General features: G+C 32.0%; 1 protein-coding gene across 1 annotated transcript; it reads right to left on the bottom strand.

Annotated features, from left to right (window-relative positions):
* Window positions 1-15,144: 15,144 nt before the first annotated feature.
* Window positions 15,145-22,868, bottom strand: LOC106121574 (connectin). The gene is made up of 3 exons (XM_013317286.1): window positions 22,811-22,868; window positions 16,319-17,391; window positions 15,145-15,596 (listed from the first exon to the last, which is right to left on the bottom strand). Exons 2-3 carry the CDS (start codon window positions 17,379-17,381, stop codon window positions 15,145-15,147), a joined length of 1,515 nt encoding a protein of 504 aa, XP_013172740.1. The 5' UTR covers window positions 17,382-17,391; window positions 22,811-22,868.
* Window positions 22,869-23,348: the final 480 nt, after the last annotated feature.

Raw genomic sequence — 23,348 nt, 5'->3', positions numbered from 1 at the left:
TTTCTATATTCGAATTTCATATGTAAACCCCGAAGTTTTTGCGATGATGTTAAATCATATATACTATTTTCGAAGAAATTTAAAGATATGTGTGACGTCATCCAACCCACACTAGGCCAGCGTGGCTGACTAAGGCCTATTTAACCCTTATTATAGTATGCTTGAGCCCCTCAGTAGGGAATTATATTGACATGATGATAGACTTATATCCCTCGGTCGACAGACTTACTTAATTTCGCTAAGACATTCAAAGTACCAGTTTTGCTGCAATAATGTACGTCTGCGAAACGGGATTTTGGTCTATTTCTCAAGTTATTCCAAAATATTGGATACATTGATTATTTACAACACAAGAAACACTTCTTATTAAAATTATAAATAGAACTTAGAATTTAAATAAATTACTGGTCGCGTTTAAACTCGGTCGGAGTTTGAACGTTTACACGACGACTCCTTACATTAGCTCTTTAGTGTTTCGCAGGTGCACGACTCACTGCCTCCATTGCGACAACGAATCGTGTTCATACACTACATTTAACAATTGCTACTCGATTAAACTCGAAGGATGTTATTCTTAAAACGACGAAATTTTGTTAAGAAAATCATTGTATCAAGGAAAATCACATCAACGTTGTCGAGAACATTTTTAACATAAGCTGTGAAAAGAATCAATGATTTTTTTTCGCTGAAAAATATGTAAAGACCATATTTTATTACAATATATCTTATTATTTCCTAATATTATGAATATATAAAAGTTTGAATGGAATGGATTACGACGCAATTCCAAAACAACTAGACAAATATTGGACGGAAATAGTTTAAAGTCACGAATAGTACACACGCTTTCTTAAATTAAAACGACACAGACGTAATCACAGACGACTGAATAAATAAAGACACATTGAACAAAAGACACTGAGACACATACCTTCCACATTTAACTTGCTTCACCTACATTTATACATCACTAGCTATCAGCCGCGACTCCGTCCACGGAGATTAAAAAAACTTGATATGAGTTCTACCAGACTATGTTCTACATCTATGCCAAATTTCCTTGAGATTCATGCAGACGTCAATCTAAACTATTATACTATTAGTAAGATAGACTGCGTGACAAACTGACTGAATATTTACGTTACAAAAGAGACTGGTAGAGGTCGCCTTTGAAGTAATTAGACCGACCACGTTAATTATAAAACCAGTCTTAATAAAACTCGTTACTTATTATTTCTGGAATACCTGATAATATTGAAATTACTATCCTAAGTGTGGAATTTATTTGCTATTATTAAAATTATATCTGCTAATATTTATAAGCTTTTATTTAATAGCTATGAACGCAAGTTTGCTTGGAATCTTGCAACTCATTTTTGAAGCAGATGTCTTTAACCGATTAAGTTGAATTAATATTAAAATGCACCGAACCCAATTAATATGGTCTTGACAAGAAAAAATAAATTAAAAAATATGAAAATAGAACACATAAGGAACTCCAAATAGAACTGACAATACCTTTCAATAAGTCACGTGATTGTTGCGCGTCAGCTCCATAAAATGAAGTTCTCTCACGAAGTGGAATCGCTTCGAAGTGAATGGACTATGTCTACCCCTCTTAATGTGTCTATTTATATTATTTTCAAAATGTATGTTAGCTTGTCAACACCATATTAAAAGCGTCAATAGCCTAATGGTTAAGGGTACGGATTTCCGATCACGAGGTCGGGGGTTCGAATCCCGCCATTCGACTATTGTCGTAAACCATATCCTAGCACAAGCCTAGAGCTTATTTGGAATGGTTAAAGAAATATTAGTAAATTTACAAAAAAATCTGCTAATATTTAAAAAAAAATATTAGGTTCGGTGAATTTTAATATTAAAAAATTCCAGACAGCTATTTGTTTTAAAATTCTTACACAATACACCAGTAAATCAATTTCAACAAAACATATTTCAACAAACAAAGGTAACTGTTGAAATTCCTTTAGATGAATTTGTTCTATTAGTAGTGTGTTCGTTTTGAACTGAACATAAGTTAATTTTAGCAGTTGTACGTGGCGCAGTAAATTTATTAGTGAGTCAAGCGCTGTTGTGAATTAATTTGAAACGTGCCAATGATTTACAACCGCTTGTTCGGCGGTAGTTCGGCAGTAGTTCGGCGGTAGGGGCCAGTTGCCGACTGCAATTACCATTTAAAGGGTTAAATGTTTTACCTATGCACATTTTAAATATCGTCCCACAAATGTAATGTATGGCGCATCATACATACATCATTAATCCATAAGTAAATACATTAATTGTATAATAAATATTAAAAACTGGAATGTATGACTAAATTAAAATGGTTACGAACTGAAAGGTATTCTAGACAATTTTCTTTGTTATGTCGTTCTATATTTCGTTGATTATGTGTTAAAAATAGTATTTAAATTCAAATTAAAATGTAGCATTAATTTGAAATGTTGCAATGATTTGTTAGTTCAATTTACGTGTAATTCGGTTGCGGCCGGCATCTCGCGTGGTTTATTGAGCATGTATATTTGCATTTTAGAGTCATGGAAAGTTAGCGTTACCTTTAATGCACCTATTACGTATTATATAAGACTCGTATATCATGTATAGTTCTTTTCACATATCTCAGTAATATTACAAATACAAAAGTTTAGATGGATGGATGTTTGTTAGAAGGTATCTCCAGAACGACTGCATGGATCTCGCTGAAAATTGGCATAGTTGTAGAACGTACTCCTTTTTTTATAATTCTGCGCGGACGGAGTCGCGTGGGTCAACTATTTTCTAATATATGTGTAAAGCTTATTTTTATCTGACTTGTGATAGTTATTCTTTTGATGAATTTGTGTCATATTTTGTTCCGTAAAACATTTTTAATAAAAACTGATGTACATACTTTATCGATATATTTGAATATTTGACTGGTGCCTTTGATTCGAAATACTGTAATACCAAATTTATGATTTTTCCTCTAAACCATTGTGCATGCATGAAAAAATGCAATTCGAGTTTACAGTGAAATTTTAATTTAAGCTACACCCATACAACCAGTGACTGGCTTTATGTCGGAAGCATAAAAGTTATTCGAAAAATATTACAGTATTCATTCTTGCGTGGCCGAAATTTTTATGGATATTTTATATTTTTTTGATCTAAAAAAAATATCCCGCGTTGTAGTTGTAGGTTGGTCAGATTTACAAATATGGATAGTGTGGTCACAAAAACCGTCTAGTTTGCGAAGTAAATAGTATATCAAATTTTGTGAATAATGAACATTATTTGGTAAAATTTCACGAACCAGTAGATACAGCTTTATAATTTGAAATCGACAGAGTATTTTTTTTATATAAAAATTTATGAAACGTTCCAATTATAATAACAAATTTATCTTTTAAACATGTTTGACTCTATGGGAACGTTTTTTTTACCTTATTACTTTATCTTACTAATTTTATAAATTTGTTTCAGCGTGGCTGTATGGATGTTGGTTATTACGTAACATCACAATAAATTTGAATTAAATATGGAATAGACATAGATAGCCTGGAATAGCGCATAGATTACTAATTTAGTTTTTTTTTTAAATTCCGTACTAACGGCGTCTCGCGCGACAGCCAGTCATGTGACATGTCAAAGGGCAATTTAACTTTCGACTTATTGGTTCTGAGCTTAAGTTCGCGAAGTGGAAAATAAGTCCCATTCAAGCGCCGCTAACCAATATTCCACTTGAGCTGAAAATGTCAAACGGAAACCATTGTACTGAAAAAATGTTAAGAACAAAATAAACCTTGTTGTTTGTTTCTCTTTTATTGTGATTTAATTTAATTTTATTATCGTTCTGGATGATTTGTTTGATAGCATATTGAAATAAAGAAAAAAAAGGTGCACGATAAGTTTCATTTGTTGAACCAAAAATCTAGTAGGGATTTTTACATTTGGAGGTGGATTGTCTGTTTGTAATATAGAGAAAAATATGATATTTCGTATATATATTTGTGTTGCTTATAATCAAAAATGTATTTTAGGTATATTATAGGCGTAACGTAGTCACGGGCGATCGCTAGTCTCAGTAATATTTTAAATGCAAAAGTTTAGATGGATGGATGTCTGTTAAAAGGTATCACCAGAACGGCTTAGTCTACTATTCGCTAGTCTTGAAGAACATATAGGTCACTAAGTTTTTTTTTATTTGCGCGGACGGAGTCGCAGGCGACAACTAGTTTTAATAAAAATTACGTAATGTAACATCAATGTCAAAATTAACCACAATTAAAACCTTCGGAGACCTTTTAATTTTCCTCACTTTGTGCTCCGGTATATCTACAGCAATCTAAACCTAGTGTGTAACCCGCTGTAAACCAAATTGCCCATTGTAAACTTTATAGTCTCTGCATAGTTTATTTTTGTATAGCTGTATAAAACTTTACGTCTATTGTGACTACTATCAATTTTACTATACTTGTGTTTTTCTATAGCATTTACGACTTCGGAATGGTACTAGTGTTGAATTTAATATAACACTGCTTTCTCCATGTTCAAACTGACGAGTCAAATTGTTTTTTGTCTTAAAGTCTTTAATTTGGAAATATCTTGTTTTATAACATAAAACAAAAGATTTTGTTTTAAATTAGCACTTCAATAGTTTCAGTTGTCATGATTAACAGTGTGTTTCTAAGACCAATTTCTGTATAAAAAATATTGTCGTCCCTGTCTTTGATAAAATAGAGATTGCAATATGTGTAAAACAGAGACTTTGGTTTCAGAAACTCACGGTAAGTTAAGAATTCTCTGGCAATCTTAAAATTAAATTGATTTTGAAAATATTTCAAACGAACATCTCAAAAACCAACTTTAATCAAATTATTGCGGATCGAATTTTAAAAATGCAAAAAGATTACTCAAATTTATAAGAAAATAATATTAATTGCATTTACATTTTGACTTCTTTTGATATATTATATGTTTATCTACGATATTAATCGTTTAGACAACGAATAATTTGCTTTTAAAAATAAACAGTAATAAATAAAAAAATTAAATTTACATAATATTTTCTACTCAAGAATAATAAATCAAAATGTATCCGCAGTTATTAAAAAATGTCGTAAAACAAATATGATAAAGAATTCGTCATTGTATTTTGCCTGCAACTTCATCCGGGTGGATTAAAAAAACTTAGTAAGTAGTGTGTGGGCTATACTCATTCGCAATTTCAGATGCATACTTTTAATCGACGCAGAAAGAAACGACTAGAAAAAGGATATATATAACCTTCCTATACTTCCTATCCACCTCTCATTTCCATCCTTTCCTTATAAGAATAAAGTGGAAAGCGAAAGGAGCCTAAAATAGGCCTCTGGCACGCGCACTCATCAGACTGTACACGGAATTGCTTCGGGTATTGCACCGGGTTAGCCGGTCCATTCATCCAACAGATGTTCTTGCTCTACCTAAGTTCACTGTTCGTTTTACGTAGGATATAATTGTTTAATTTTTAAAGGATAATAAACACTTAAAGAAATAGATATTTAGTCTTTTTATAATTCTACGCAGATGAATTCGCACGCAATGCCAACATTACTATACAATTACTAGCTGTCGCCTGCGACTCCGTCCGCGTGGGATTAAAAATAGATGTTGGCCGATTCTCAGACCTACTCAATATGGTCACAAAATTTCATGAGAATCGGTCAAGCGGTTTCGGAGGAGTATGGGAACGAAAATTGTGACACGAGAATTTTATATATAACATATTACACATATCAGTCCGTCAAATATCAATTTTATTTCTAGCCTACAATTTAATATGAGAGAAATTTAAAATATTTGTAGGTAAACGTACACCAGTGGTTACAAATTATCCGAAGGAAACTCTCTTGATTTCAACAACGTAGAACTGCTTCGCCACTGAACATATTCCACTGAATACCAATAAGCATATCTCCCAAGCGACTTGCAACACAAAATATTCAACATTTCCTAGAAAACAGTTGAATTTGTTAACTGCAGACTTCGTAGAGTTTTTCTAGATTTAAGTAAATATTATTTGAATAAGTATAAATGTAAATTAACTTTATTATAATGAATTACCAACAATTATTTCTCTAACGTTTGTAATTTGTACTATGAATTCAAGTGAGGTAATAGAGTCGTTTCAAGTCCAGGAATTTAACAGCCCTTTGTCCGAAATACATGTATAAAAATGTATCTCTTTAAAGCCTCATAACAAAACTATAGATTAACAAAAACAACTAATTATAATCTTACTATTTTACGAATATTCCAAATAAAAATGTTTAGATGGATGGATGGATATTTGTTTGAAGATGTCTCTGTAACGGCTGCGTGGATCCCGGTGAAATTTGGAATGGATATAGAACATTGTCTGGAAGAACACATAGGCTACTTATTAATTTAGTTTTTATTCCGCAAGGACGGAGTCACGGGAGACAGCTAGTCTTACTAATATTATAAACGCGTAAGTTTTTATGGATGGATGTTTATTAGAAGGTATCTCCAGAACGGCTACATGGATCTCGATAAAAATTTAGATGTAGAACATACTCTGGAATAACATATATTCTACTAATAAAGTTTTTTGTTACATCCAGGCAGACGTACTCACAGGCGACAGCTAGTATTTAAATAACACACACACATGCATTACTCCTGTATGTAAAGAGATAATGTATATACATTTCTGCCTATTAAACCTGTATATAACATAACATCACTTTAAGAAACATTGGCGGAAGCACTTTGCATAAAAAGGATTACCGCTCCGTAAGTTTTACGTGTTTATTTACTTACCTTACCTTCATCCTTTATCAGCTTGAAGCTGCTCATAATTTTCTATTATTCCTTTATTTTTTCATACATTCTTTCTTTCTTAAAATGTCTAAAGTAGTATCCAAATATAATAGTGGAATGAAAACTTAAACGTAAGTCGACGCAGAACATAGACTGGAAGAACACATAGGCTACTAATTAAGTTTTTTTTTAATTCTAAAACGGTGTCGCGGGCGATAACTAGTTATGTTTATTAAGACATCTTCACGTATAAGCAGTGCCAGATGCCTTAACTTACTTCAAAAATAGCAATAATTGTATATTATTCGCATAAAACGTTATACTTAGAAATAATACGTGACAAGAATGACAGTAGCATTTTATTTTAATTTATTTTATAAAATACTAGCTGTCGCGCGACTTCGTCCGCATGGATATATAAAAAAACTTAATTAGTGTAGCCTAGCTTAAGTGTGTAGTATGTGTTCTTTCAGACTATATTCTATACGTATGCCAAATTTAATCAAGATCAGTTCTGCCGTTCTAGAGATATCTTCAAACACCCATCCATCCATCCACATCACATCCATCTAAACATTCGCATTTATAATAATTGTAAGTTAAATAAAAAGGAGCTCTTTAAGGCATCAATTCGAAAAAAAAATAATAATAATAAATAGTATCCCATGTACGTCTCCTGGCTCTAAGCTACATCCTCACCAATTTTCAGCCATATTGGTAAAGCCGTTTTTGAGTTATAAATAGTGTAACTAACACGACTTTCTTTTATATATATAGATCATATTTTTTTTTAATATGTTTGTTTTTTTTTGTCTTAAATACATTACAATATATTTATATATTCTGTATAACGCTGAGGCAGATTTTAAGTTTGTGTAATTAATTAACTTTGAGCTCAGTAAAGATCTCTTAGTGGAAATTTGGTTCAGTTTAATTTATGTTCACGTGGATTGGTAGCCAACCGAGTGCAATTAGCATTTATAACACTCTGCTTGTTTGAGGCTCTCTTTGCTAACCGTCAGTTAAATTAACATACTATTTCTACTGGAAGGTAATAAAACTTGAGTCTGAACAACCTTCTATAAACATGTCTTTATGTTGGCTAATTTAGTTTTATATTTTCTAACCAAAAAGGTTACTGGGAAAAACGGATGTACATTTTTATTTTTTATTTTTGAAAATCATACGACAGTTCTACGTAATAAAAACATTAATCAATAAAATATGTATTAAAGCAGATCATAGATTCAATTCCTAAAGGTGAAACACTTCCGCGAAAAAGTATTTTAAGAAATCAAACTGAAGTCCCTGAATAATTTCCTGTAGCAATCTTTTTCGTTTTCTAATCTTGGACGCCTGAAGAAATGGCATAGCAATAAAGTGCTTGGAACGACGTTGCAAATCTAATGATAGCAGTAATTAAGGAAAAAGAAATCTTGGATTGCAAATGTGCAAGTTAATCGCTCTTTTTATAATTTAGTGGAAATCATTAGTTTTTTCATCATAATCTTACTATTATTATAAATGCGAATGTTTGTTTGAATGTATCTCCAGAAAGACTGAAAGGATTCCGCTGAAATTTAGCAAAGATGTAGAACATAGTCTGAAAGAACACATAGACTTCTAACATTTTTTTTTGATTTCTTGCGAACGGAGTCGCGGGCGACAGCTAGTATTGGGTAAAATTAATAAAACTACGGTGTAACATAGTTAAAATACTTATTTATTAAAAAAATCAGTTTATAGTTGACTATATATGTTTCAATTATTCACTCTTTCTTTTTAATAATTGGAGTAAACACGAGACAAATTATGTTTCCTTTCTTAGAGAGTACTAAAGCTTTGAACGTGAATTCACCGTAGAAGAACGAGGTCCCGATATAGTTATGAATTATTTCCGTGAAGTTCAAATTACAGTTGTACGTTCCCTGGAGAATAAATGGATTTTGTTAAAAATACTTTTTGTTAAACAACTGCACTTTTGTACCACTGGAATCTCACAAGGTAGTTGCTGGTTTCTCTTATTTATACGTGTTATAAAATAATAAAGATATATTACCTAACTTAAAAATCAGACCTAACCTAAAAAATTTCATTAAAATGAATGCCAAAGTACTTGAAGAATACAGTAATTATTTTACTTCTTATTAATGTTATAAATGCGAAAGTTTAAATAGATGGATGGATGTTTGTTAGAAGGTACATATCTCCAGAACGGCTGCATGGATCTCACTGAAATTTTACATAGTTGTAGAACGTACTCTGGAAGAACAAATAGGTTACTAATTAAGTTTTTTTTTAAATTCCGCTCGTACGAGGTCGCTGACGACAGTTGTCCTAAATATTGAAAGAGTTCAAATTACCATAGCATGAATGTAGCAATATTCTTATGGACTGACCTTTTTGACAACACAATTTTTGGCACCAACATAAGTTTCCAATACCGCAGCAAGTGCGAAATGTTGGCAAGGCTTCACAACAATGTAATTCCAGAGTAGGGTTTTTCGTTTTTCCTTAATAGCAAATACGGACATTTTTACCTGTGAAATTGTACATTTTGTAAAAAAAAAATCTTATTCACAAATATCCGAATGAGGAAAATTCTAAATATGATTAACATATTTTCGACGTATATTAAAATTCGTAAATATTTTTTACTTACTTCTTCTATTAGAGTTTGATCAAGGAAAGTAAGATTCACTATACCTCTGTATATATTATTATTTTCAATGATCAATTCAGAGGTGTATTTAGTTAAATTCACCGATTTCGGTCCATGACAGGCGTCAAAATTTTTCCATTCAGCAACATAAGGGCCCTGCGAATTAAAAACAATTGAAATCACGAGGTTCCACTGCCGATACAAGTACAAAAACAATCGACTATTGAATTTCTTAACTATCATCCTCCTTTTCTTCCTAAAGGATCGGCACAGAACTAAACTTACTAATTTTATAAATACGAATATTTAGATGGTTGTTTGTTTGAAGTTATCTCCTGAACGGTTGAACTGATATCGATGAAATTTTGCATACATATAGAACATAGTCTGGAAGAACACATATGCTACTAATTATCTTATTTTTTAATTGCGCGCGGACGGTGTCGCAAGCGTCAACTAGTCTTCTATACATCTCTTACAATTCCTCCTTATAATCCATAAATCAGCCGTCATGTTTAAAACAACTCTTCTCTCACGCACATTAGGAGCATTCATCATCATCGTCAGCTCACTATACGTCCCCACCGAGACGCTCGAATCCTACCCTACGTTAGGAGTGACTTGGCCTTAGTAAACCACGCTGGCCTAGTTCGGGTTGGTTGACTTCACACATATCTTTGAATTTCTTCTCAGATATGTGCAGGTTGCCTCACGATGTTTTCCTTCACCGTAAGAACGTCGGATAAATGTACATATGTAAATCGGAAATAGAAAAACACATTGGTACATGGCGGGATTCGAACCCAGGACCTGCAGATAGCAAGTCAAGTGCTTGAACCCTGAGCCACTGACGCTCTATTTATATTTCTGTACCTTTCGCATATTCCAAGATTAAACTTACGTAATTATTTGAATCCTTCATCATGGACGCAGCACTAGTACAGATACAAAACAGGACGGGAAGTAATATTATTATACAAAACATTTTATACTTGATTAAAGCGGAATGGCGTCTCGCCAAAACGTAATAAAACTCCAAATATGTTCCTGTGCGAATGCCAAAACGTTGAAAATTAATGGTTATTTAATGCTCAAATTAAATGAGAACAAACAGTAGCTCTGTTTGTTCTCATAACAATTGTATATGTGATGTGAATTTAATGATGATACACAAAGTAATAGTTAATTTAAAAACCTTAAAATAGATTAACCATGGGTTTATGAGACCAAAATATCTTTATAAATCATATCGTAATCCCTGTCATTTGACAAAACAAATATGTAAAATGTTGCAAACTAAGATTTCGGTCTCAGAAACCTTATTAATTATCTTCTAAATCAGTTGAATAAAAAAGAAAATATACAGCAGGTATATTAAAGCTAAAAACTACGGGATTAGTAATCCAATATTTGTTTTATTATCCACTTCCTCATGGCGGATACGATGATATAAGTAGGTTTTGATTGAAAATTGATATCTTATTGACTACGTTCAACGTAAGATATTTTTCTTAAAAGAATATAAAGGAACTTTGATGGTAATTTCCAATCATATCTAGAAGTATCTTATTGAATTTCTTTGAAGTGCGGGCATTACTGCAATATTGTATGAAGTTATTAAACAATATTTTTCTTTAATAAATTAATTTTAACATATTTATTTTGTACAAACTGTCGCCCGCGAATCTGTCCGCGGGGGATTAAAAAAAACTTAATTAGTAGTCTACCATACCATACAACATTTATATATATAAAATATATATATATGTAAATGTCTTCTTCCATAGGATGTTCCAAATCTATGCCAAATTCAGAGAGATCCATACAGCTCTGAAGTTACATTCGAACAAACAAGCAGCAATCCATCCACAAATTTGCATTTTTTTTTTAAAACAGAAGGGGGCAAACGAGCAGCGGTAACACCGAGGTGTTCAACGACGCCCATGGACATCAGGAATAACAGAGGAAGCGCAGTTGCGTTGCCGGCCTTTGAAATGATACGCTCGCTTCTTGAAGGACCCCAAATCGTAGCGGTTATAATATTAGTAAGATGTATCTAGGAATATTGATTACATTTTGTGAATAACAATTTGACTATAACTGTAGTTTGTTTAATTATATTTATAATTATAATTTTGTTTTGATTCTTTTACTATAATTGATAAGAAATATAAGATAAGAAAGTTGTCTTATTATTTGTTGTCTGAAAAAAATATTAGAAAATTTACTGATATTTCTTTAACCATTCCAACTAAGCTCTAGGTTTGTGCTAGGACATGATTTACGACAATAGTCGAAGGGCGGGGTTCGAAGTCCCGACCTAATTGTTGGAAATCCATACCCTTAACTATTAGGCTATTGGCGAGTTTGACATAAACTCTGTAAGGTAAAAAATCAAATAAATTATTGATCGAGTAAGCCAGTTTCTATGAGATGTTTTTTTCTAAAACTTGAATATAACTTATTTTACAACAATTACCCGAGGGAATAACAGAATATATTTTGCTACACAAAATTTGAGTTAGCATTTTCCTGTTTCAATTCTGAAGAAATAATATTGTTTTTGGAGGAAATAGGTGCATAACGGATTTATTGATATAAAATTTTTATTTTATAGACTCTGGTTGAATTGGGGTGAATCTTTAAGAGAAATTATTTGTAAGTAGCTGTCCCCCGCGACTCTGTCCGTGCGGAATTAAAAGAAACTTAATTAGTAGCATATGTGTTCTTCCAGATTATGTTCCTTACTATGTCAAAATTCATCGAGATCCGTTCAGCCGTTCTAGGCATAACTTCAAACAAACATCCATGCATCTATGTATACATTCGCATTTATAATATTAGTAAGCTTACTAAAAATACAAAACATAATTTTTTTTCTACAAATAACATAATATGATTTTTTTTTCCTTGGATATATTCATATGTTTACGAAATACGTCTAAAGAATTTGTTGTGCTTCGATAACTTAGTAATAAGTTGACCAAACTTTACTACGGAACTTTCCTTATCAATTACGAGCTATGTACCTTTTTGTTTGGCATTACTTTTACTTGTTTTATTAGATACTAGCTGCCGACCGCTGTTCCGTCTTCGTGAAATTAAAAAAAAATTTAATTGGTAGCCTATTTGTTATTCTTATCTTTGTTCTAAATCTATGCCAAATTTCATTGAGATCCGTTGAGCCTTTCCTGATATACCTTTAAACAAGCCTCCATAAATCTATCTAGTCTTATCTATAACCTTGAAGTTGAGTTGACATTTCTTCTACTTCAGTTACTCCACTTCATATTTGTATAACGAGGTTATATAATATTTCTTTACAATAATAACTTTAACCAACACAATTCAATCAAAAGAAAAACAATTTAAAAGAGTAAAATATGTAATTCGACTAAAACATATCTGTCAATAACTATTCACGTATAAAATAACAATATTTCTCCCCTTAAATCTTTATTCCCCCTTATATCCCGTCGTGCTATTGTGGTTAATAATAACTCAATATTGTTCGCTTTTACAATGCTAGAATAATCGGCGGACGTTATTAAAAAGGTATAGATTTATCACATTTATTGTATTTGGATTTTTATATGGGAATCCACCAAAAATGTTACACGTTGTTATATGATGATATGTTTATATGAGAAAAAGTATCAAGGGTCTTCTAAATAGACACTATTTGGTTTTTACATGAATTACAAAGTACAAAATTATATTCAATGTTAGCCTAATGATGAAAAGCATGCAAAAAAGGTAATAATATTTTTTGCTATTAAAAATTCAAAGGCGTTTCGAATTAAACTCATAACATGAAATAAAAATAAACATTTTTGTAGAATGATATTTATAAGACTAGTACCAATAGATCTTAAAATTCGATTATCAATTCCATTCAGAAACTATGCTTTCAAATTATTTGGTACTGATATTAGTGGTACTAAATTGTAAAGTTAAATATAGGTTTATCAGAATATTTTATGAAGACTGTTTTTAATTTGTAGTTGGATACCTAATTATATCGTTCTACTACAGTGAAGGTAAAAATGTGGCAGTTGTCAATTTCCTTCTATTTAACTATTCAGATAAATATGGTCCAAATGAAACGTTGATTTTTCTTAACCGCATATTTAAAAATGCCAATTGTTTATCAAATTCTTGCCTAGAAATAACAGATACATCGCTTTTTAGAGTATTACATGTGGTCTGATTAAAAAAGTGCCGTCTATCCTAGTCCGTTTATACTTCTAAATTTCATTAATTAGGAAATAATGGAATTCTTTTTCGCTATAGACTTATAAGATTGTTTTACATGTTTCTGTGCAAGTTTCATTCAGTATTAGGTGATTAACGTATTCTTTTTGCATACTATACTACCATTTTGTCTATTTGTAACGAATCAGGTAACTCTCTCTCTCTCTCTCTCTCTCTCTCTCTCCCTAGCTTGCATCCCACAAGGTGGTGGGGTCAGCTTTCCCAATCCGTCTCTTCCACTTCGCTCTGTCCATGACATCTTCTTCTGAGACTTGGCACTCACTCATGTCTTTCATTACTACATCTTTCCATCTCGTTTTGGGTCTGCCTCTGGATCTGCGACCAGGGAGGGAAAGTTGTAGTGCTAAATTACCGATGTAGTCTGGCGGCCTCCTCCTTACATGACCATACCATCGAATCAGGTAACATATATTCTAATTTATCGATTCGGTATCGTCTACGCTAAATAATTGTTAGTTACGATCTAGCAATTACAGTTCAAATTGTTGGTTATGATTCTAAACTAGCAATGGAAAATCATTTTTAAATGTCTTTGATAGACATAATTTCAGAGTAAATCGTACAATTAATTTACTACTTGGACTGCGTTTTTTCTAGTTATAACTTTTTTAAAGTTAGAATTCTTGATTTACGTAAAATAAGACTTCGGGAAGTATTTGTTACGGACCCGTTTATCGATTTTGTATTAGTCCAATTATTTCATAGTATAATCCTTTGTTTGGCCCTTTTATCTGTATTTGAAATGTTTGATGAATGTTGGTCAAACGTATTTGTCAAAACATTTGATTTTTTTACTGGGCTCTTGGGGTAAATCTATGTTACAATAAATTTTCTTCGATTTAATCACACACTTTAGTTCCTGTCCTGTTCGTTTTATTTCATCGTATTTTTTTTAATGCAATCAGTATTAAAGTATTATACATCATCATCATCAAATCACTATACGTCCCCACCGAGGGGCTCGGAGCCTACCCTAAGTTAAGGGTGATTAGGCCATAGTCAACGCTGGCCAAGTGCTGGTTGGTTGACTTCACACATATTTTCGAATTTATTCTCAGATATGTGCAGGTTGCATTACGATGTTTTTCTTCACCGTAAGAACGTCGGGTAAATGTACATATGTAAATCGGAAATCGAAAAACACATTGGTACATGGCGGGATGCGAACCCAGGATCTGCAGATTGCAAGTAAAGTGCCTGAACACTGAGCCACCGACGCTCCGTATTAAAGTACTCATAATAAAAAACCAAAGTTAAATCTAATTAATTTATTTAATAAAGCAAAGCTATAAACAGCGATTTACGTACAATAGTTTATCTTACTTTAATTTTATATTCACATAGAAACACACTATAAGGAATGTCTTAAAACCATCTATTAATTAATGATAAATATAAGATGCCAATAAAAGAATTAATAATGGAAATGACGTCATATTTGAACTTGAATTTGATTGCCAGTAATTTTCATCTTTAGATGAAAGCATCAATGAATCTTCTCTTTTAGGTAATTTTTCACCAGGACAAGGTAAAGAGTCTATCGGTACATCAACTAATACTACTTCATTAGATGCAGTTTTCTCTGTAGTATCCAATTTATATAATGGATTATCAGGGTACAATTCATCATCAGTTTGTTGGAACACATCACCATTAGTACCAAGTTCGAATACCTTTTCTACTTTATCTTTTACGTCTTGTTCTTCTTTGAGTTCTTCATTCCTGTCAAATGTACATGTGATTGTGTTCAGTGCTAATTTAAGTGGTTCACTTTTTGTTTCGTTTCTTAGAGTTAGCAACCAAATTAGTTGACAATCGCAGATAAAGTTGTTACCTGCAAAATAAGACATATATTTTAAAATCATTTAGAAAGAACAGCGCGCTTTCGTTACCAAGTCAAGTGTCAGATTGATTAGTGAGGGGACATAAACGTTGATATTTAATAAGGCTAGTATTGCGCCGATACACCGTGACAGTGTCAGATTTTCTTCTTAACAGCATTAATAACATAATAAAACATCTAAATTAATTAACGAATGTTCCCATGGGTGTTTACTCGTAACACAAAACTAAGCACAAAAATATACAGAGGCAGTCAAAACGTATGCTAACGAGGATCAAAGTAATACCAGTAAACTAAAATCAAGTTTCTGCATTTATTCAAATATTATTTTACTAATAACTAGTTTATAAAAGCTTTGACTTGTTGACAGCAAAGGGAATAAATTACACAGTAATATTATGTTTGCACAGTTAAATAGTTCCCATTCGTTGCATTCAAAAGGTTATTTTGTTGTGAATTTGCTGAAGGGGGACTTTTGTACTCAAAGTTGAGAACAGGGGATTAAAGCACCAAAGGGGATTGATATACATTCTATTGTTAGGGAAACAGAGTTAGTTAACCGTAAATGAACAGTTAGTGGTATTATTAAAGCTGTAGAAGCAATCTTAAAGCCACCCTTACTCTAGTATTACATGTTACAAGCTTATCCAGTTAAATTTCGGAAATGTGTCTAATTAATTCTATCAAATTGTCATCAGATTTTATTAACTCACCACTTAAATAAAGTACTGAAGATTTGTCTTTTAAATTTTCAAATATTGGTTTAACCGTTTCTAGGGAGAAGGTCTTCAATTCATTATTTCTCAAATCCAATAATTTAAGTCCTCGAACGCCTTCCAAAAGTCCTTCATTGATAGACTGCAATTGATTACCCGTCATTGACAACTTCTCTAGCAAAGCGAGTCCATCAAAAGCCCTTTCAGACAAATATTTCAATTCATTGTTATCCAAGAGTAGCTCATTCAAATTCCACAATTCTGTAAATGTCAAATCGCCGATCATTGACAACTTGTTCGACCTCAAATCCAATCTTGTCAAATTAGCAAGTCCTCTGAAAGTATCTCTAGTCAGAACTGTAATTAAATTCGCCTCTAATACTAAATCATTTAATATAGATAGATGCTCGAAACAGCCGTCGTGGGCGAGATTAATACTGTTGAAAGATAAATCAAGATATTTCAAGCTTGGTAATTCAACAAATATGTCTCTTTGTATTTCTGTTATTTTATTTTCTTTGATTGTTATATTGACTAGAGCCGGTAGGCCTTTGAATGCGGAGATATCTAATTTTGTAATTTTATTATTCATTAATGTTATCTCCTTAATTGACGTCAGATTTGTGAATGTTTTCTTTTCTATTTTATTCAATGTAGCATAGTGTATGTGTAGCTTCTGCAATCTCTTGAGACGATGAATCACGGCTAGCGGAATAAACGTCAAGGCTCCGTCTGATCTAACATTAAACGTGAGTCTCTCTAAATACATTTGAGAATTGAAGCTCGCCCATATGGGGTCGCTTTCATCAATGCCACCATTGAAAACCCAACAATCAGCCCTAGTCGCAGTATTGATTTCAGTTCTCTCACAGTAGCAATGCACTTTGGACTCTCTATTTGCGATTTCGCATAAATTATCCTTTACTTGTACGGAATGATGTCTTCTGTCCGTTTTGTCTCTACGTTTCTCATTAAGCCGGCTCTCTGTGTATGATATATGAAATGAAGTCAAAGCCAAAGTTAGGAGTAAATATTTGACGACCAACTCCTTGTCGGGCATTTTAATGTACCTGAAAAACATAAAAATACATTATGAGAATATTTTGTTAAAAAGTTTAACAAAAATGTTTTGTTTTGTTTTTTTTTAATATAGATGAGTAAAGGCCTTTGTATTAATGTTAGGCATTCGACATCAAAGGTTTTATGAAAAGTATAATAATTTTTGTGGAGTTATCTAGATTTTTAATGTACAGACAAATAAAATAACTGATAAAATAATACAATACATAGCGAATGAAATCATGAAATAGTGATTTCATAATTTCTGCGCATTTTGGAAACCTACAACTAATTGTTTCAATAATAAAGATTTTTAGGAACGTCTAATGTCAGCGTACGATAAAAGAGTTGACATATGTTCATTCAACATTCTACAAGGGTAGAGGAAGACCAAAAAAAGTATGGAATGACTGTGTGAAAGAGGATATGCGTAAGAAGGGGGTAGACTCGGATATGACTGCTGATAGAGATGTATGGAGGAGTAGTACATGCTGTGCCGACCCTCGATAGGGATAAGGGCAGGTTGATGATATGTTCATTCAACATTAGACATTAAATATTATATATATAAAATTTTATGGCACAAACTACTCCTAAATATTCTCTACCAAAAATTCATCAAAATCTGTTCACCGATTTAGGAACGTATATGTCCATAGAAATCTTTTTTTTATATCATAAGGTGGCAAACGAGCGAGCGGCCACCTGAAATCGTTGAAATAGCGAAGTGACTGTTGCCCATAGACATACGCAATTGCATATGCGTTACCTACCTTAATCGACGGAGGAGAAGATGCACAGAAAGAAAATATTTTCCCTTCCTATGCATCCTCTCATCCGAAAAGTCCACTTCTAATTCCCATCCTTTCCTTATAAGAAAAACGGTGGAAAGGAAAAGAGGACTAAATTAGGCCTACGGGACGCACACTCATCAGACGAAACGCGGAATTGCTTCCACTTCACGCCTGTCTTCTGGTGTGTTATTCAAATCTCTTGTATTTAAATTATTTTAAAAGGATAGTCTTAAAAATTTTATCTTTTGTTCCTTTAATAATTTTTCATCTTGAAAACTCTATACAGTATTTAACAAAAAAAAACCATGGACTTTTATTACTCAACTTCTAAAGACCTCTCGTCTTTTGTCTTTAAGAAGGTTTTCGACAATTTCCATTCAAAGAGACTTGAAGTGGAGGATCGAGAATCAAGTTCGTCTTTTGTTTTTAGATTTAATTTTTTTCACTTGGACTGTACCCGATCGTTTGTCTTTCGAAATAAGCTGTAAAGATACACTCGGAAAAAAATGAAATCATTTCGCTTTCTGCTTACTTTCTTTTGTATCTTTATATTGTTTTTCTTTGTGAGCGAAACGAGTTTCGTATACATTTTAATATTACAGTACATTTTTATATCTATTTAAGTGCGTTTAAAATCTTTGAAGTGGTCGGTTCTTTTGGCGATTGTCAAGTTTTAAGACTTTCAGTTCGTCTTTGTCTTTTTTTATAATTTAGGTCAAAATTACTTGACAGGTATCTTTAAGTTACATATATTTTTATTCTATGTTGCTTTAGTTTTTTTTGTTGAAAATGAGATGCTAATTTTTTAAATACTGAACATTAGAATAACTAGAAAAGGTTCACTTAAGTAACTTATTTAAATCACTTATATAGCACTTACTTATATGTTAAAATACGTCTAGTTTGGTCATAGCGGGTCTGAAACCAGTAAGATTTCGTTATATTAATCCTGTTACAAAATAGGCAGTACAATTTAAGGCAGAAACCTTGAGATCCCTTTAGGCGAATATAAGATTAATCTAGAGAATACGGTGTTCTTCATGCTGTTTTAGAGATAAGCCTTTAAGTTGTTTAATATGTCGTATGATAATGAAATCCTTGCACGGACTTGAGAATAATTATACGCTTGTTCAAATAAAGACCCAAGCTTTGTAAACAAAACATACATTTCACTTTGAGCTTTTACACTTAAGTCCGAAAAAAAAATATTGGCAGCCAATATTTTATTTAATAATAATAACTTCATGGAATTAAAAAAAATCTATGTTTTCTTAAAAAAAATCTTCAGTTGAAGGTAACTATATCAACGTAGTCACAAGATAAATCAATTCAAATCAACTTGAAACTAAAGCCTAGCTAAGTTGTATAACTTAAATTTTAGTAAGTTACGACGCTGGTAAGTGTCTATCCTCGCTTAAGGTAATTAGTTGCGAAGTATTTATGTGCGGGATAAAATTTGATTGATGTAGGAAAGTGCGGTACAGCTGCCTTAAGTTTTACTTAAGTTATGCATCTACGGATTACAAGTTTTGATAAAGTTTCTTCAAGTTTTCCGTCGACTACATAATTGATATTAAATTGTTGTGAAACTATTTCGAGTGTTCGTATAAGGAAGATTTAAAATTTTGATTTTATTACAAGCAACAGCATGAAGAAGAGCGTCGGTGGCTCAGGGGTTTTAATACTTGACTTGTAATCTACAGGCCCTGGGTTCAAATCCCGCCATGTACCAATGTGTTTGTCGATTTCCGATTTACATGTGTACATTTATCCGACGTTCTATACATATCTGCGAAGAAATTCAAAGATATGTGTGAAGTCACCCAACCCGCACTGAGCCAGCGTGGTTGACTAAGGCCTAGTCACTCTCAACGTAGGGTAGGCTCCGAGCCCCTCAATGAGCGTATAGGGAGCTGATGATGATGAACAGCATAAAGTACAAAATGAAGCTAAAAGCTAAGCTAAGCCTTGCCTAAAGGGACTCCTTTTGTTAACATATTTTAGTTAATTATTCGGTTTTTTTTTTAATTTTTATTTTATATCATAGATTTAAGAGTTTATGTATTATAAGTATATATATGTATAAGGATGTAAATAAATATACTTAGCTTCAAATGAAGCTAAAATAAACATTTTAATGTGAAAATTTTCATTAAAAATATATAGGACAGTGATGTTAGTTTTTTTTCAAATGTTTAATACCGTACAAAGTATTCTTCCGCCGAAGCTTGGAACTAATAAACGAGTGACACTAATTGGCGCCGAGATCGTCTCAGGGAAGACCACTTACAAAGAAATTCCTGTGAAAAATTCTACGAAAAAATTCCCGTCTAAGCTTCCTTACCATCGTTTATTAAAGACGCTAAATTTTTTTACTTTTCAAATTTAGAACGAACGACGCTCTTAAAGCTTTTGCGACAAGAAAAATATGTCACGTCCAAGCTTTTTTATAACATAATCTGCGCGGACATGCCCTTTCACCTGCCAAGAATTTGGTTATTTTAACGACCTCTTATAATTATGATATCTTTTTATAGTAGTTATATTAAAGCTTAATTACATATTTAAGTGGCGTACTAGAATATTTTAATGTTTATTTAAACAGTCACTTAGTAAATACGAAACCTACACTAACATATGCCCTGAGTGATAAATCTGAATCAGACAGACAACCAAAGAAAGTTAAACAGTCGACATTATTACAATTGTTTTTATTCAATTTAAAAACAAAATAAAGGTCAATAAACTCGTACTTTGATCCATTTTAAGATAGCATTTAGAAAGACAGGCTTAAAAATTTTAGGTTATTCGCAAATAGACATATTAAATGGAGATATACAAAGCCTAATAGAATACAAGCATTAATTATTGTGTGCTTCTAGCATTCGTTAATGCCACTACAGTGATGTCATAGGCTTGATAATTTATTATATTATAATTTAACTGATTAAAGTTAAAAATTATTTAATTTCTAGTAGCGTTTTTTTAATAAAATAAAATTACGATTTATGTTAAATTCGATCCACATTATTCTTTCGTCACGGACGATCATTCTTCATCTTGCCTTAATTCTGACAATTGCTCCTCATGCGACGATATTAATCATCCTTACTCCTACGCCATGCCTATTATTCTATATGCTTATTCAAAGTTTTGTTAAAATCATACTGTAGTTTAAAAATACAGTTGTACAGTCAGCTGCATAAATATGTTTGCACGTTTCAAAATATTTTTGACTATTGGTTACAAAAATATTTATGCACTGAGTCGTCAAGAATAATCTTTAATCAACGACGTAAATATAAGAACCGATTGTGCACACATATTATTACAACCAAAAGCTTATATAAGTTTGTGAAACTTTGTAAATCTATACGTAATAATGTAGTACACGAAAACATGAAAATAAAAATAATTTTAAATAGTTATTTAATATATAAAATATTAGGTGAATATAACAAAGATAATTTTTATCATATTTATTTTAAAAATAGAACTAGAAAAAAAATTAATTAAGTAATTATTACTAAAATTTCATAACATAACATTGTTATGTTCACTTTTATAGAATAAAGCCAGTGAATATCAGAATTGCTATAATTTAAAAAATAATAAAACAAAAAGATCTTAAAGAAGATTAATAACATCAATCAAAAACAAATCTAAGAAAAAGTTTTTGTTAAAACCAAAACAAAAAAAAATTATCTATAAAGCTATTAAATAAAAAAAATTAAATACATACCTTAAATAAATTCAACTGGTTCATGAAACACCCACAAATAAACACAACAAATGAATTAAAAAGTTAAAATTCGGTAAAGCAACACGAAAGTTCGGGAATGGAAATTCTTTAGTTAAGGACGTTCATCCCGGTACGACACGCGGCTACGACTGAAGTAGGGGCGTGGATGATTCAACGCAGGGACTGGACAATACGTGAGTCCTTTGCCGAAATTAATACATTATTTTCAATGTGTTAGTTACGTCTACGATGTTTCTTAGTCTCTCTAGTTCACTAATACTTAATGCGTAAAATTTATAAACAAAATAATTGTAAAATAATTTTGAATTTAATATTAATTCAGGAAGTAATTTGTTTAAATACGGTTTGTATACCCAAGTTCATATTTAGTTATTTTCAAGGAAGATCGCGGAACGAAATTTGTAATTTATAGGAGAGACGAATTTACGAAAAGGGAATTTTGTTGCGCCAGCTGCTGCCTGTATTTTGTAAAATTCTTGCCTTTATTACGAAATATAGATAACAAAAGTTTAAGTAATTATCATAATTAACGTAAGCATATCATACTAATATTATAAATGCGATTGTTTAGAAGGTATCTTAGGAACAGCTGCATGGATTGCGCTGAAATTTGGCATATATATAGAACATAGTCTGGTAGAATACATAGGCTACTTATTAAGATTTTTTTAATTCCGGACAGAGTCACGGGCGACAGCTAGTTTATTAATAATGGTTATTTTTTTTATTCATTTTTTACAAATCATTTCAAAATTATAATCGATCAAAAATTTACAAAAAAAGAAGGAGACTGAGGGTCTTTCATAGATACCAATTAATGACTTTGAGTGCGGAAGTTAGACGTTTATTTATAAATCGTATGATATTTCTTACTATGAAACTTTTTCCATCCTTTTTGTCCGTCTGGGTCCAACCCTTATACACATAAGTAGATAAATACTGTGATAACACACCCCACGCGGCGCCGTACCTACCGTAATACTTCCCCGTCGACTGACCCCTGCACGTCATAGCGTGAGTCATAACGCCACCTGCCTTTTGTAATAGCATTAAGTAGCCAAAGAGCACGACATTCTTTATACGCTCTTCCATGAAAAAGCTAAACTTAATAAACAAAAGACTATCACGGTGAGTCTTCATTTTCGTAGCATAATTACAACGATACTGACATCCCTGTTGTTCTCCCTTAGAAAAACAGAGATAACAACAGTTTTCACTTAAATGTTTTATTCTTCTTTCCTGCCGTTGCAGTCTTTTCAGACTGTGTTTATTGAAATTAGTTATTATTGAGCAATTATATAATTATCAAAAACAAATCTATTTTACAGGAATTGTATATTTTTCTGAGATAAAAAGCCTATATCTACCTTAAAACTACTTTGAAGTGAGCTGTTCTGAAGTTAACTGTTAA

The sequence above is a fragment of the Papilio xuthus genome, unplaced genomic scaffold, assembly GCF_000836235.2.
Source record: "Papilio xuthus unplaced genomic scaffold, Pxut_1.1 DF826938.1, whole genome shotgun sequence".
Classification (NCBI taxonomy): domain Eukaryota; kingdom Metazoa; phylum Arthropoda; class Insecta; order Lepidoptera; family Papilionidae; genus Papilio; species Papilio xuthus.
Note: the sequence above shows the minus strand (reverse complement) of the source record. Positions and strands in the feature narration are given on the sequence as shown.

Excerpts from the sequence above, each read along its gene's own strand:
- LOC106121574 (XM_013317286.1), bottom strand. The coding sequence starts at position 17,381 with ATGCCCGACAAGGAGTTGGTCGTCAAATATTTACTCCTAACTTTGGCT. Across the intron at positions 15,597-16,318 it reads TTCAGTACTTTATTTAAGTG|GTAACAACTTTATCTGCGAT; the intron begins GTGAGTTAATAA and ends CTTATTTTGCAG.